Source organism: Prionailurus viverrinus, chromosome B3 (genome assembly GCF_022837055.1).
Source record: "Prionailurus viverrinus isolate Anna chromosome B3, UM_Priviv_1.0, whole genome shotgun sequence".
NCBI classification, from domain to species: Eukaryota; Metazoa; Chordata; class Mammalia; order Carnivora; family Felidae; genus Prionailurus; species Prionailurus viverrinus.
The window spans coordinates 54112692-54128888 of NC_062566.1; the positions used below are offsets into that span (position 1 = coordinate 54112692).

A 16197-nucleotide genomic window follows, 5' to 3' on the forward strand; every position below is an offset into this window, starting at 1 on the left:
ATTCCAAGCAGCGATCATGGCCTGCCCCAGTCACAAGAAAGCCAGCACCTCTTCAAACTCACCCTCCACTCCCAGCTGAAGTGAAGGATTAAAAGGCTGCAGCCCAAGTTAGGTCACAGCTACAATATCCTCATTCCTGACCAATAGTCTCAAAGTCACAAATGGGCAAAAAGTGATTTGGACCCAAATCTTACACAAGAAAACCCCATGATCAAAACAAGATCGGAGAGATCATTCAAACAGAAAGATACCAAGAGCTTTATTTAACAGGCTGTGAGGAGGAAGGCTTTCTGTTTATAATTACCAGAATTAAATGGAATTGTCTATCATCAGTGAATGTGAAAGGAATGCTAATCCTGTGAGGTGGGAAGATGGGTGCACTGGCCAGACACTTTGGGGGCAAATCCTGTGAGGACCCCTCCCCCGTTGTCTAGTGACAAAGGAGCCCTCAGGGACTGCCCCTGAAAGCAGACAGGTGGGGGTGGGGAGCGCTGGGAAGGTAGTTTAAGTCACAGAGAACTCTTAGGAATTCAAGAAAAGGTGATCTTTAAGCAATATTGAGAACTTGCCTGGCTCTTTTTACATTTGGAGAATGCAAGCTGGTTGGACCTTATGAGGGATTTCAGCATTGTTTTGTTTTCTTGATAGATTTAAAAATTATCCTAGATGCAGGAAGGTCAGTCCCTTAAAGTCTTTTATCATCAAACCAAATAGCACTTATGTCTAGAAACACTGTGCTCTAAACTATAAAACTGCTGAGAATGCTTCATCCCAGACCCTGAGCTGAGATTTTCATGAAAATCAATTTCTGGGCCAGTTAAGTCTTGATAAAGTTACTTCTTCATAACTCAGCTTCCATCCCCACCTGGCCAGTCGTGGTGGAACCAGGAACCCAATGGGCAGATTTCTTTCCTTACTCAACTCAGGCGCTCCAGGAAGAAGGGGAGTTCCCAGTACCTACACCAAACTCTGCTCTACTTGCTGAACTTTGCTCTGCATGAACAGGTCATTCTGGCTGCAAATTCCCCCAAACTGTCCCTACTTGTGTTTTTAAGGCACACCAATTCCTCCATGTAAGGCTTTCTGCTTATAATGAATTGTTTTCATTACTCAAAAGAAACTTCTGTATTCAAAGCCCATCCCTGCCTGGAGATACTGGGGGGTGGGGGGTGGGGCGGAAATGGTGAGGGCAGAGCCCAATTAATATTAGGGATTCTGGTCATTGGGGTCACACTTAAGCATGACTTTCAACCCCAATCCCTTTCTGGATGTTTCAAAGGCTTCCAGAGCTTTCTCCAGAGGAAACCTATGGGTGACTAAGGGCTTTACATTCACAGACTTGGATGCAAGCATTGAAATCGCCATCGGCCACCTGTAAAAAGATCACAAGTGTTACACTCAACCTGCAGGAGGAAAGAACTAGGTCCCCAAACTACCAAGCACAAGATCAGCTTGGCCATTTTTATTTATAGCACTGTGGTCCTGGCGAGTCTATTCTATAGCCCAATGATGGTGGAAATGATCTTATGACTTGCAACTTGGGAATCCAGAGTCTGTTCCCAAATGCTTCCGCCCCTCTGCAATGTCTGTCACAAAGCTTAGAATTCCTTTGGCATGAAGGCATAAGGCATATGGAGGCCACTGTGAAAAGGCAGATTAGCCTCAGAGAAGGAGCTCATGATAACCCAGCCACACCCCTTTGCAGCTTGGCTTGGCAGAGTTCATCAGAAAAGAGCACTCTGCTGAAGGAATGGTCATAGACGGTCATAGACGGACGCTGGTAGGGAAGGTCGTCCTGGGAAAGTTCCCCAGATGGGGAGAGGGCAGAACCACAGAACATGAGGTGGGGTGAACTAAGACCCTCTCACTTCCCAGGGTGGGCCCTGGGGCTCTGGGGTAGAAACCAAGGGGCTTGAGTTCTTGCTGTTCTGTTGTCCCCTTTCTCTCCTTCTTCCCTTTAAAAGAGGACAATGAAGACGTGGCCACTTGAGGAAATGGAAAAGAGAGGGCCTGGGTGATAAGGAGCAGACATCCAAGAAGAGCATGCTTCAAGATCCCCCTCCTTGCCTCCCGCTGTCCATCCTTCCCTCCGCCATCTCTGCCCTCTTGTTTGATGCTCTGTCTTTGGATCCCTACCATGTTGCATGGCTGTCAGTGTGGTAAGGAAAAGTCCCTCATGACTAAACAAGAGGATCCTGTTTCCAGAGGCCACGCTCGGGTCTTTCTGGCCCTTCACTACCCTGGCTCACCCACAACATACTCACGTGTTGCAATATCGAAACACGCCCTTGATATCCACCTCCCGGGTGGCTGCGTGCACGAGGGGCACAGTGGTCATCTCAGAGCCCAGTCCTACGAGCACCAGGGTCCCACCAGAACGAGTGGCCTGAAGAGGAGATAAGACCAAGAAAACTCAGAAGATCAGAAAATGCAGACTTCTCGCACAAATAAATATCTGTTTGCATCAGGTGAGTACCCAAATGTTCCAGAGAATATGATTCTTTCTATACTGGTGAACTCTTCCATATGTTGACCATACTTAACACAGCAGCAGAGTTATCTTCTGTGAAGATCCAGAGGAGGACCAGGTACACTGGGAGCACCCTCGGCTGTCTACAGCCTCCTAGGAAATAGCCAAGTTCTCCAGACCCCAGTGAGAAATCTCCCCTACCAACAGTTAACCTTCAGGCCCTGAGCATCTTTCAAAGCTTTACTAATTCAGTACCAGATGTTGGTTCAGGTACATCCTCATCTCAGCACCTGCCCCTCCTCCAGAATGTCAACCCCATAAAAGACAGCACTTTGGTCAAACCTCTAAGGAAGCACCCTCTTGGTGATAAAACTACCCACCACATACAAACGGGGAGAGCCATTAGAATTCTCTGGCTTAAAGACTGCCTTACACACACAGGCTGGCTGGCATTTAGAAATATTTTTGTCCCAGAGACATTCATCCCAACAGTATCAGCCACAATAGGTTTTGTCTTCCTTGAACACCTATCTGCCTTATCAGTTTCCCTCCTTAGAATGGGCCAGAGAATGAAATTTCTCCTGACAATCTCCACTCAATCCACTGATTCCACATGAGTGTTGTGCCTCCACCAGAGATTTTTGGGGATCACTGTGGTCAGTATTGTGAGAGATGGAAAAATAGTTCATTTTCATTATAGTTGGGAGCAGCTAGCACTTACTGGGACCAGTCTAACCAGTGGAGCTGCAAAAAGCCACACATCACAGCCTATGGGGGGAAGGAAATGCCATGAAGAGAAGCCTGCAGAATGGGGGTGACTTTGGACTTGGCACTTTTGAGCTATGGGACCCTCTCAAGCAGCTTCCTCATGTATACGATCAGGATGATGCCTCCCCAGTGGGGCTGTTAGGATAAAAATCACAGTCCTCGGCACTAGGATGGGCTCATCGTTCAGCATGTTTTCTGATTTTATTGAAGCACAGGGTCACATACAAACCACTGTGACTTATGACCACTGTCAGTTAGGAAAGGCGCTCTCACCACTGGAAAATGTTGCTGTCCCCACTGGAAAAGGTGGGGTGGGGTGGGAGGTGAGGTCAAAGTTGTGAGTGAGCCACAGAAAACTTTTTTGAGTGATAAATTGTTTAGAAAAACTGTTTCCCCATCAGTATTTCCTCTCTACCTAGTGAGAAGGAGGAATACTACCAAGCTGGCCATCCCAAGCTGCCAGGAGGCCAGCTATTTGCAGACCACAGGCAAAGGAATGCTTGGACTACCTGACTATTGTTTTGTGGGTGGGACCTCTGCACCAAGATGACATAAACTCTACCCTAAGCATTTGCCATGCTTCTTCCCAGACATTTTCTAGTCACAAACCTGCCAGGAAAGTGACTCTCAGGTGTGTCCATATAAGATGCCTCCACCTAACCTGCTTGCTGGTGGGGTGGCCTGCAGCACCCTATAGCATCTGTCATGCATAATGGCTCTATTCCCCACTCGGGAGAGGTACTGGCTTCAGGCCCAGCTGCCTCAGGTAGCCTAGCAACCGGGCCCCCAACGTCAACAGCTGGAGATAGATGTCAACTGTTCCCAATGTTCTCCAGGCAGGGGAGAAGAAGAGAGTCTTGCATTATGAAGCCATGGCTTTTACTGCCTTCCTCTGGAGTGGGGGTCACTGACTGCCAACAACTTGAAGAGGGACACACCTTATTCATCATAGCCCTCAAAGTGCCCAGCACAAAGCCAGAACGCAGCGGGAGCCCAAGACAAGTCACTGGTTGACTAATCACACACAGACCGAAAGGTTTCTCTTTGCCCCTTCCCACATGGCAACTGTCATCTCTGACAGTGGAGCAGAGGGTGGGCCGGCTCCAGCTGGAACTTAGGACAAAGAAAAAGTGGCACCTGTTCCTCCCTGCCCTCCCAACACTTCCTCAGCCCCTGATGCCATGGGTATTCAGGTAGGAAAATAGGTAGGCAGCTCTGCCATCCCCAGAACGTCTTGCAGGTGCAAAGTGCCCTTACGCATGACCCAGCTGTGACTCAGAAGGAAGGAGGAAGCCTGTACTGCTGCGAGGAAGCAATGTGGGATGCAGGGGCTTGTGTGCTCAGTGCTGGAGGCTACTGCCACCACCCTCCTCAGCCCAGTCCCTCCCATGCCAGCATGGTTGCCCACTGGATCCTGGTCCCCTTCTTCCCTTTTCTCCTAAGCAGGGACAGAGTAAGAAAAACTCAGGCACTGGGGCAGTGTGTTCAAGGCAAGTCACCAGGCCTCTTGTGGTAAAATGTAGGCAGTGATAACTAATCTTCACGGCTACTGGGTAGATCTGGCACCACATTTATAAAGTACCCAGCAGAAGACGCAGCACATGGTGAGGCTGAAGCCTAGAAGGTATTCTTTCTCCCCTCTTTTCCTCATACTTGGTATCAATGCCATTCCCCACCCCCATTCCGCCAACTTCCCATAAACTACTGGGGGGTTGCCGAGGTGCAAATCAGGTGTTGGCAGCTACCTGTTGCCAGGTCTGGGACAGAAGAGTAGTGGCCAACTGTGACCCTAAAAATCACCACACCTTTGTGACTAACTAAATGAATGGCTCTCACTTTGTATCAATGACTCAAAGATTGCAGTTTTCCTCAATTAAAGAAGATAGGGATTTCCCACACACGACTAAGGCATGGTTCCCTCTTCCTTCTGTTATCTTTTTACCAATAGCACTGCTTTTATGACCACAGATATGATCATGATAGCAACCCCATTTTAAAGGGGTGTGTCTCTTAACATTTTTCAAGGCCCATATATGCCTGTTACCTTGTTTAGACTTTACACTGACCTAATAAGGGTACTAGACAAGTGAGATTAAAAAAAAGAAATAAGAAAAACCACCAGGGATACCTAGATTACCTAATTTTCTTGTGTGTGTGTGGGGGGGGTCACATAACAAGGGTGGAGACACCTGTTCCTAGCACTCCTTACTGCTACCTACCCTGCACTGATTTCCCAGAGCTGCCCACCAGCTTCAGTGACCCACATCCTACTCACATATATGCCCGCCTGGATGGACAGCTCCACCCCCGAGCACTCGATGGTAACTTCTGGCTTGCACCCCAGCAGATCTTCCACTTTACTGGCAATTTCTTTAGGGCTCTCCTTGGATATCTGGAGGACGAAATCAGCCCCAACTTCCTTGGCTTTAGACAACCGAGTGGCAGACAGATCTAAAGTTGAACAAAAGTTTCTTTCAAACTGAGAACTGGATGGCAGATTGGAGAGAAAATGAAGATGGAGGTGTATGTTTTAGTGGTAATAAAACTCTGGTGTAGTGGGTGGTGTCACTGAGCCCAAACACTTACTCTCTACACCTTCACACTCTCCCATACACACCACACAGCTGCACACACACACACACACACACACACACACACACACACACACACTCTCTCTCTCTCTCTCTCCCTTTCCCTTCCCCCATCCCTCTCACTCAGATCACTTCTCAAATATCCACTGTTTTACATCCCCACACACCCCTATACACACCACACAGCTCTACATAGCTTCCCTCTCTCTCTCTGAAGGGTACCCAGTCCTCACATATACATTCAGATACCTTCTATACACTGATACCTTCTCCACACACAAAGCACTCACTCTCCTACATCCCTACTCCCCTTATATCCACATACTCCACAATTCTATACACTCACCCACACCCACACTCTCAGATACCTTACACACACACACACACACACACACACACACACACACACCCTTCTATACCCTACATGCTTCCACACATACTGTCACAGATAAGCTCTCCTCACACTTGCACACATCTCTCACCCATACCACACACTGCACACACAAACACCCTCCTATAAACATATCATAGATCCCACTAACTCCACCTCATACACACACAAGCACACCTTCTTTACCTCCCGGGTTTGGTCAAATGGACCAGGGGCTAAACCTCTTCTTACGACTGAGTGAGCAGTAGGGGCATCTGGGGTCCACACATAAAGAGCCAGACCTTCTCCACAGCAGCCACCCTCTGCCCCTGGGTGGGCTTTTCAACCATTGAACCCCGGGGGGAGAAAAGAGGAAGAGCCCCTTTAGAAACCCAGCACTCCAGGAAAGGAATAGTTCTCAAGCCCCTGGCCTAAACAGTAGGCCAGCTGTTTCCTCTTCAAGGAGATTGAAAAAGAAAACCTTCTTACCAGTCACCACCACTTGGGCTGCACCCATTGCCTTGGCCACGATCAAAGTGACCAGTCCAATTGGCCCTAAATAAAGCAGGAAATGGGAGATGTTTGTGAAATATTAAACATCAGCTCACCCCTTGTCCAGGCCATGGACAGGAACCATAGCTTGTGTGCACCTCTGGCATCTACCCTGGTGCCTACCACATAGTGAGGCCTTAACAACTATCTGTTGAATGCATAAGCACATGAATATATGAAGAACTGTTCTGGACATGAAATTTGCTCCTACTGCTGAGTTCCATTTAATTCTCTCAACCTCAAAGCTAGAACTTTTCCATTTACTCTGTTTGGGGAAAATGGCAAATTAGAAGAGGGCTCGAGAAAATATATTTGTTAAGAGAATAAAATGTCTCAGAAGGCCTGGATACACTGTCCTGTTCTCTCTCTGGCTCCTACCCTCTTAGAACCCATCACATCTCCCCAAGGAGAGACACATCCTTTACAGGTGTCCTCTGAGGACCACCTTGGCTTAAGTGACCTGGCTCCATGGGCTGGCCCAGCTGCTCAGGCAGCTCTAGGATGTTCAGGGACTTAAAAATCCAGAGACCACTTGCTTCCCACAGCATCTGCATGCTGGATGACACGGTTTTAGTATAAAACCAGACCCACAAAATGAGACTGTGCAGATTCTTTGAGGATTTGCTTTTTGACACTGCCTTTGAAAATAATTTTGTGAGTTTCCTCCCAAAGTCAAAACACTGGAAGATACTTGAAATGACCAACAAAGAGGTGATTAGCTAAACAAACTACAATGGGGTATTACACAACTATTAAAAATTATGTCATAATTCGTTCATCCAGTGTGATGGAAAGAGGTTCATAATATATCAATTTTTTTAAAAAAGAGTAGGTAAAATAAGGCATGTTTACCATGATCTCATTTTTAAAAACTGGAAGATTCAGAGCACCTGGGTGGCTCAGTCAGTTAGGCATCCAACTTTGGCTTAGGTTTTTGAGTTTGAGCCCCGCATCGGGCTCTGTGCTGACAGCTCAAAGCCTGGAGCCCGCTTCAGATTCTATGTCTCCCTTTCTCTCTGCCCCTCTCCCACTCACACTCTGTCTCTCTCTCAAAAATAAATAAACATTAAAAAAAATTAAAAACCTGAAAAATTCTACATCAAAATATTCACAGTGGTTCTCTTTCAGGATGATAGGTGATGGGGCTATGGGTGAATTTCTGTGTGTATACACATGTGGTATGCATGACTTCTTTTTCTATGTCAACAAGGAATTACTTATGCAAATTAAGTACACACACACACACACACACACACACACACACATATGTCACTTGTGGGGCTCCTGGGTGGCTTAGTCAGTTAAGCATCCAACTCTTGATTTCAGCTCAGGTCATGATCTCACAGTTGTAAGACTCAGCCCCTGCATTGAGCTCTGTACTGACAGCATGGAGCCTACTTGGGATTCTCTTCCTCCCCCCTCTCTCTTTCTCTCTCATAAAAATAAATTTTAAAAAATAAAAAGCTTCTGCACAGCAAAGAAAACCATCAACAAAATGAAAAAGGCAACCTATCAAATAAGGAAAAACATTTGCAAATCATATATCTGATAAGGGGTTAATATCCAAAATATATAAAGAATTCATACAATCAACAGCAAAAAGCCAAGCGATCTGATTTTAAAATTGGCAGAGGATCTAAAGACATTTTCTTCATATATATATATATATATATATATATATATATATATGTATATATATACCCAAAGTGGGCCTTGAACTTACAACCCTGAGATCAAGAGTTGCATGTTCTACTGACTGAGCCAGCCAGGCACCCCTAAACAGACATTTTCCCAAAGAAGACGTACAGGTGGCCAACAGGTACATGGAAAGGTGCATAACATCACTCATCATTAGGGAAATGCAAATCAAGACCACAATGAGATATCACCTCACACCTGTCAGAATGGCTACTATTAAAAAGACATGAAAAAAAATAAAAACAAAAAGACATGAAATAACAAGTGTTGGCAAGGATATGGAGAAAAGGGAACTCTTGTGCACTGTTAGTGGGAATGTAAATTGGTATGGGCACTGGGGAAAACAGTATGGAGTTTCCTCACAAAATTAAAAATAGAACTACCAGATGATCCAGTAAGTCCACTTCTGGGTATTTAATGAAAAACACTAACTCAAAAAGATATCTGTACCCCATGTTCATTGCACCATTATTTACAACAGCCAAGATATGGAAACAACCTAAGTGTCCATCAACAGATGCATATACAAAGAAAATGTGGTTTATATGTACACAGTGGAATATTATTCAGCTGCAAAAAAAGAAATCTTGCCATTTGTGACAACATGGATGGACTTTGAGGGCATTATGCTGAGTGAAATAAATCAGACAAAGACAAATACTGTAGGATCTCACTTACATGTGGAATCCAAACAAAAGCAAAATGAAACAACAAAACTCACAAATAACAGTACGAAATGGTTTCCAGAGGGGGCATGGTGAGAGGTGAGTGAAATGAGTGAAGAGGGTCAAAAGGTACAAACCTCCAGTTGTAAAGTAAATAAATCATGGGGATATAACATACAGCATGATGATTATAGTCAATAATACCATGTTGCGTATTTGACAGTTGCTAAAAGAGTAGATCTTAAAAGTTCTCATCACAAAAAATTTTTGTAACTATGTATAGTGACAGGTGTTAACTGGACTTATGGTGCTGATCATTTGGTAATATGTGCAAATATCAAATCATCACGTGTACCTGAAACTAAGGTAATGTTATATGTCAATTATGCCTAAAAGGGTGTGTGAGGAACACCAAACACCCACAAGGAGTATGAGCATGTTGACTGTGTCACTAGCATTAGACACCTAGAATGGTTCAGTCTGAGGCTGCTAGGGTTTTGTTCGGGTGGCTGGAAGCAGGGGAGGAGAGAACGCAGCCAGCTGCAACCCCAATGCAAGCTGAGTGCTGGCTCAGGGTGGACTGGACTCCATTCCTTCCACTGGCCATGGGCAGGACCCACCTCATTCCTGGATGGACCAGGAGACCACTTCTCTGGCATGACTTAAGTTCAGAAAGTCACCTTTCCCTTAACTACCAAAAATATTCCCTGTCAAGTTCAAAAAATCATACCAAATTATATTCTTTAAATGAACAAAAACAGATATATTGCCTAGGAAATAACATGAAATACTATTATGTCTGCAGATAGTTTATTTAGCAAAGTGCTGGTCACTGAGGGAATGGGACACCGTAATCCTCTTCAACCTAAAAAGATTCTAGGACCAATTCCAGCCATTGGTGGGGGAATGAGACGGGCAGAGGGATCTCCACATTACCCTTTAAGGAACTCATAACCACAGTATCATCTGTTTCTTACCAGCTCCACACACAAAGACCTTGTTCCCCAGGGTGATTCCAGCTCGCCGGCAGGCATGGATCCCCACAGACAGTGGCTCAATCAGGGCCCCTTCCTCGAAGGTGACATTGTCAGGAAGCCTAGGGTGTCATTCAACACACTCAGTTAGTCCCTCTCTGGGTAACAATAGCTAATATTTATTGAGCATTTGCTTATGTGCCTAGCAACATGCTGAGCAATTTACATATATTCATTCACACAAACCTTGGAAGAGTTCTAGTGTAGGCACTAATATTCTCATTTTACAGACAAAGAAACAGAGCCTTGGAGAATTAAATGACTTGTGCCAAAGGTTCAAAACTAGTGAGAGGCTCAAAGGGTTTGAAATGGAAACCAGATAGGTCTGATTCCAGAATCCATGCCATGCTGCCCTGTTCTGAAAATGGGTTTTTTTGGACAAATCACTTCAGTGAATGTGCACACATTATGTTTTCTTCAACATGTTATCCAAGAAGAGATATGTTGTGATTACCATTAATAAATGAGAAGTTCATTTAATAAGAGGTTAATATGACCACCCTCCAGCATCTCATCTGCTTCTCAAACCTATGTATATAGCCTTTCTGGTTTCACTTCAGCAAACAATCCCAACTATCAGCAGCTTTGCCAAACAGTGATTTAGAAGCTGATGTCACTCTTGTTTGCTGCCCTCCCCCCGAATTGTATGTTCCAGAAGAACCACATCTGATGGCAGCAGCTGCCTGGCTGCCCCTGGACTGGTTGTAAAGGGAAAAGGGCCTCTCTTCCAGGCAGTTGATTAAATGCTGTGTCACCTTCACCACGGGGTTCTTGGTTTTCACTTCCCAGTCCACTGGCATCCTGACCCTATTAACAACCCCGATGATGATGACAGCAAACATTTGCATAAGGCTTTACAGATTAGAGGGCTTTTTCATCCATTATCTCATTTGATCCTCACCATGACCTTGTCAGGCAGGAAGGACAGGCTTTATTTTTACCTTCATTCTACAGAAGAGGAAACTGAAGCTCAATGACATTCAGAGACTTGCCCAAGGTTACAAGGCTAATGAGTGGAAAAGCAAGACCTGAACTCAGGTCTCTGGTTCCACATCCTGCCTGCCCCATATCAGCCGCCTGCTAGTACCAGCAGCAATGTGGTTCACGTCTCACTTCTGCTAATTCCTCACTGTCCAGTACTTTTATTCAGGGCCCCCAAACCTCCACATGCTAGAACATGAAAATCCTCAAGTTCCAAAAAGGAAGGTGTCAGCCAAACCATGTGCTTGTTCCCATGACCTGTCACACTACTCCACAGAATAAGTAATGAGGCTTACAGTCGGCCTCTGCCTGCTGCCCCCCACCATTTCCTCCTCCCTCCCCTCTGCGTCTCTCACATTGTCTCCCCTACTTCAATCTTCTCTCCTGCTCGGATTGCCACCATCACCCCTTCCCACCCAATGTGACCCATCAATTCTATAAAAGAGATAAAAGTTTGAAGTGAAATAATGAAGACTCCCAAACTCTCCCAAGGAATCACCAACCATACTGCCTCAGACATGCCTGCCCCTTCACATCTGGGACTTCCCCCAAGGCTTGTGTGGGCTCTGAGCCGAGGGTGGTCTTTGGTCAGGAATGGTGTGCCGCTCTTAACCTTCACTCTGATTTCCCCTTAGCAGAACACCCAGGAAAATGGGACTGAGGATGGTGATGATAGAGGATTATTGTGGTGAGATTGTTCTACTCATTAGGCAGGTGCTGCCTTAATCACCTAGACAGCCACACTAGCCACACGGGGAGGGCAGCCTGGCATGTAGGCAGAAGCACCAGGAAGAGTCCTGGGCCCAGGGCCTTTGCCACTGACCTTTGGAGAGTCTCTGGGTCCTCCTCTATGCTCCCACTAACCTGACCTTGTTCAGTGGGAGGGAAGGGGGATGAGAACACTCTAAGTTTCTTCCCAGCTCTGATCTTTCCTGACTTTATAAACATCAGAGAATAATGCAACTTGGTGGTTTTCACAATAGGGTTGAGGGAACAGCAAAAGGATAATCAAGAAGTCAAGGGGGAAGCAGGAAGATAAAAAGAAAATAAGGTGGGTAGGAAAATAAAGAGGCCGTGGCAGTATAGGAATCCTCACAAACAGAAACCAGAGAAGAGGGTGTGGGTCCAGGGCTGGTGTGGGGACGTGAGCAGAAAGCACCCTGGGAGAAAAGGAGAGGTGGGGGGTTGCACGTCCCCTAGGGGCCCTCCTCAGCCCTCCCATTAACACTGCCAACAGAATACACCCTCCCCCACCATTGTCTACAAAGGCCCACCCACCCCCATCCCCAGTGCAAGACTTCCTTTCATACCTAACCTGTACTATCCCCCAGACACAAGGCCATATCTGACATATCATGGCACCATTCATTGAGCACCTACTATGTGCCAGGCCTCATGCTGAGTACTTGATAAACTTTTCTCATTGAATTCTGTCAATAAGCTATGCATTTCACCATATTGGTGCTATTATCATCTCCATTTTACAAGCAAAGTTATTGAGGTTACAAAGTTTAAGTAACTCGCTGAACGTCACACAGTTGGTCGATGGCAGAGACCAGCGGTTAGTCTTGAAATTTATCATTTTGCTTTTCTGCCTTTCATGAAAACCTCATTTGGTGCCTTGACTTGGAAAGGGCCCAGAAAAGGGAGGATGGTCGGAAACCACTTGCTGAAAGGTAGACTCTACGCACATAACTTGCTTTCTTCTAGAGCAGTTAGATGTTGACTTAAACGCATCACGAGGTCTGGCCTCTGACTCCTCTCAAGGCTTCCAGTAGGCACTAGAAAACTCAGATCTATCAGACTGCCCCTGTAATGGGCACCTGGCCCCTTTCAGACAAGCCCCATCCTGACCAACAGAGCCATAGCTGGGGCCAGGTCGGAATGGGAGGAAAACACACCTGTCAGACAGTCAGAAGGAAAGAGGCACATCAGCACCCCAGAGCTCCATGGGTGCAACACTGCGCTTCTGCAGATACCAATTCTCACCCCAAAACCATTTTGAGAGTTGGGGTAGGGCAGTGAGCACAGGACAGGAATTTAAGACTCTCAGCTGCCCCAGCTTGAGTCCTTGCTCTGCTCTGCAGTCTCTTCCTGGGTCTGCACCCTTGCACAAAACTGCAGTCCTGGTGCCCACCTCACCATTATTCTTATGAAGGTTCAATAAGATGAGGCATGCAAAGCACTTATTAGTAAAAGGCCAGGCATGTGGGAATAATAATTGTGATTTCACACGCATTGCCTCATTTAATCTTTGGGTGATTAAATGAGACTGAAGCAGAGGAAGGTTAAGTCATTTCCTCAAAGTCACTCACTAGGAGAGAGTGGATCCAGGGTCCCAAAGCTCATGCCCTGGCTCCATGCCATGCCTCGTCTGTAAGCCCCAATTGTTGCTGTTACTGGGGGTCACTGCTGTAATAAGTTCTCTTTCCTGGGAGCTGCCTTGGAAACCAGTAATGGAGGATGAACCTCAGCAAGTTATCTGCAGGATGGCTGGAGAGGAGTGAGTGATTTTGGCAACAATTTTCTATTGTTGCTCTAGGAAACGGGAACTTCAGCCCAAAGACTAAAACCAAGTACCGTGAGTCAGTCTTAGCCCTAGTCAAGCTGCCTTCCCTCAATGCCCCCAGAAGGGCCTGTGGAGGGGATGCTTCGTGTCTGAAATTATAAGCTGAAAAGAACAAAGAAATGACCGCAGGAAACTAGGAGAAAGAACCCCAACCAAAAAGGAGGGGGAGAGGTCCCAGGTGGCCAGGCCAGGCCTTGGGCACTAACTTGTAGCAGAAGTCAGCGTTGTGCTTATAGAACCGGCAGAGGTTCCCGTCATCAGGGGGCGTGGCACAGAAGAAGATGGATGGCGACAGATTGTATCGGCCAATCTTGCAGAATTCATCCATTTCTCGCAGAGCACCTGGCTCGATGGCAACACGATCCCCTGGAGAGGAAAACGTGAGCAGGGGCAGAGCTGCTGTGAAGGGGCACATGCTCCTGGGGAGATGCCAGCAGGGGGAGACACCCACCTCCCCGGGATCCAGGGCCCCCTAGACAAGCTCAACCCATTAGTGCTTCCACAGAAAACTCAGGATGCTACACAGAACATGACCAGCACACTTCTCCAGACTGGTTTGGCCTGCCCTTTTACCAACCATGGAACAAGCCAATCCACCCCTCAGCTCCACAACCACTTCCCAGCTTGGGAAACACAGAACCAGTCCCATCTCTAAGGCAAGCCAGGTCCAGGATTCATCTTAAACCGCTGCATGGAGTTTGCAGACATTTTTTTTTTCTTCACCTGCTTTGAAAATATGGGCCAAGGCCTTGACAAACACAGGAGCCACAATTATGGCATGCCTTATGTTCAGTCTGGTTGCATTCTGACAATAACTAGGAGTTAGGTGATCCCCAGTTTGCAGACCTGCTCAGGCAAATGACCCACAGAGGTCTCGGGCTCTGGCAGAGCAGAGAGTAACTTCCAGGCTTGTGAACTAATGTACGTCTCCTCTACCTCACTGTGCTTGCTTGGAAACCCAGGCCTAGAATTGGTCTTCTATCTTTTCATTATGAAAATTTTCAAACTGGGGCGCTTGGGTGGCTTTGTCAGTTAAGCATCCGACTTGGGCTCAGGTCATGATCTCACGGTCCGTGAGTTCAAGGCCCGCGTCGGGCTCTGTGCTGACAGCTCAGAGCCTGGAGCCTGTTTCAGATTCTGTGTCTCCCTCTCTCTCTGCCCCTCCCCTGTTCATGCTCTGTCTCTCTCTGTCTCAAAAATAAATAAACATTAAAAAAAATTTTTTTTTCAAACATACACTGAAGTTGGAAGAACTGTACAGTGAACACCCAGATGTCCTGCACCTCGATTCTTCAATTAACATGTAGCTAATTCTCTTTATCACATAGCTGCCCATCCATCCCATCTATCTATCTCTCCTCTATCCATTGAGCTGATGCATTTCAATGTAGCTTGTAGCCATTAGTACACTCCATGCTTAAATACTTCAGCCTGCCTATCGTTAACTAGAGTTCAAACTTGTTTAAGGTTCTTTTTTAAGGTAAAATTTAAATATAGATAAAATGCACAATCTTACATGGATCACTAGATGAATTTTAAAAAAATGCATTCACCTGTGTAATATAAGCCCCTATCAAGATACAGGATATTACCACTACCTTGGAAACTTCCTTCCTTTGTGTCCCTTCCCAGTCAGTCCCCAGCCCCACCCGCACAGGGGTGGAACAGTGGTGCTAGGGCCCTCCTTAGCCTGAGGAGTGTCACCCGTGGGAGGTTTTCCCTTTACTAAATAGGCACACCTTAAGTTATTTTTATGCCTTTGCATTAAAACTACCTACAGAATAACACAGGGTCCTGGGATGTAGTTAGCGCTCATTAAAAGTAGTGGCGGCAATGATAATAATAGTAGCAATATAAGTAGTATTAACTATTTGCATTGTATTTATCATTATTATAATTATCTGAGCTGGTGTTATTTTACAGGAAATTCAAACTATAAGATAGATAGCCAGATTGTATTTAAATTAAGAATTTTTCCATGCCTTATATTTATTGATTCTTTAAGATTTGTGTGAAAACTTTATCAACAAATGTTAAGAACTACTCTGAGTGTGTTCCTTCTTTCTAGACTAGTTGATCAGAATTTTCAGTCCAAATTAGCATATGAAACACTTAAATAAAAATTTTGTCTTCTCCAAGAAAAAAAAAAAAAAGGATCCACAGAAATTCAACCATATTTATGCAACCATAAAATATATTCCCCTAACCTGTGTGTGTCCCTTCCTTCTATCCCTCTCTACTTTCCCCTTGGCCCACTGAACTTTCTCCAAATTATGGTCTACCATTGACGATAACTTCTGCAATCTAGCATTCAAGGGTCTCCATAATCAGGTGGAGTTTTATATTACTCAGTTTTGTCTTCCAATTATTACATTGTAATACTATAATAATAACAACTCACAGCTGTACAGTGCTTTTTAAAGAGGGACTTGTATATAGATTATGCATTTTTATCATCTCCACTAACTCCCCAACACAGAACCTCTACTCTGAGCACCA

At 45.7% G+C, this 16197-nt stretch overlaps 1 protein-coding gene across 1 annotated transcript in view; it reads right to left on the reverse strand.

Annotated features, from left to right (window-relative positions):
* Nucleotides 1–234: 234 nt before the first annotated feature.
* Nucleotides 235–16197, reverse strand: part of SORD (sorbitol dehydrogenase) — a 34244-nt gene continuing 18281 nt past the window's right edge. Inside the window, exons 4-9 of the mRNA XM_047861340.1 lie at nt 13905–14064; nt 10092–10210; nt 6689–6754; nt 5514–5689; nt 2265–2386; nt 235–1372 (exon numbers count right to left, since the gene is read on the reverse strand). Of these exons, the coding sequence (XP_047717296.1) occupies nt 1207–1372; nt 2265–2386; nt 5514–5689; nt 6689–6754; nt 10092–10210; nt 13905–14064 (809 nt within the window). The 3' untranslated portion in view covers nt 235–1206. The remainder of the gene's footprint in view (nt 1373–2264; nt 2387–5513; nt 5690–6688; nt 6755–10091; nt 10211–13904; nt 14065–16197) is intronic.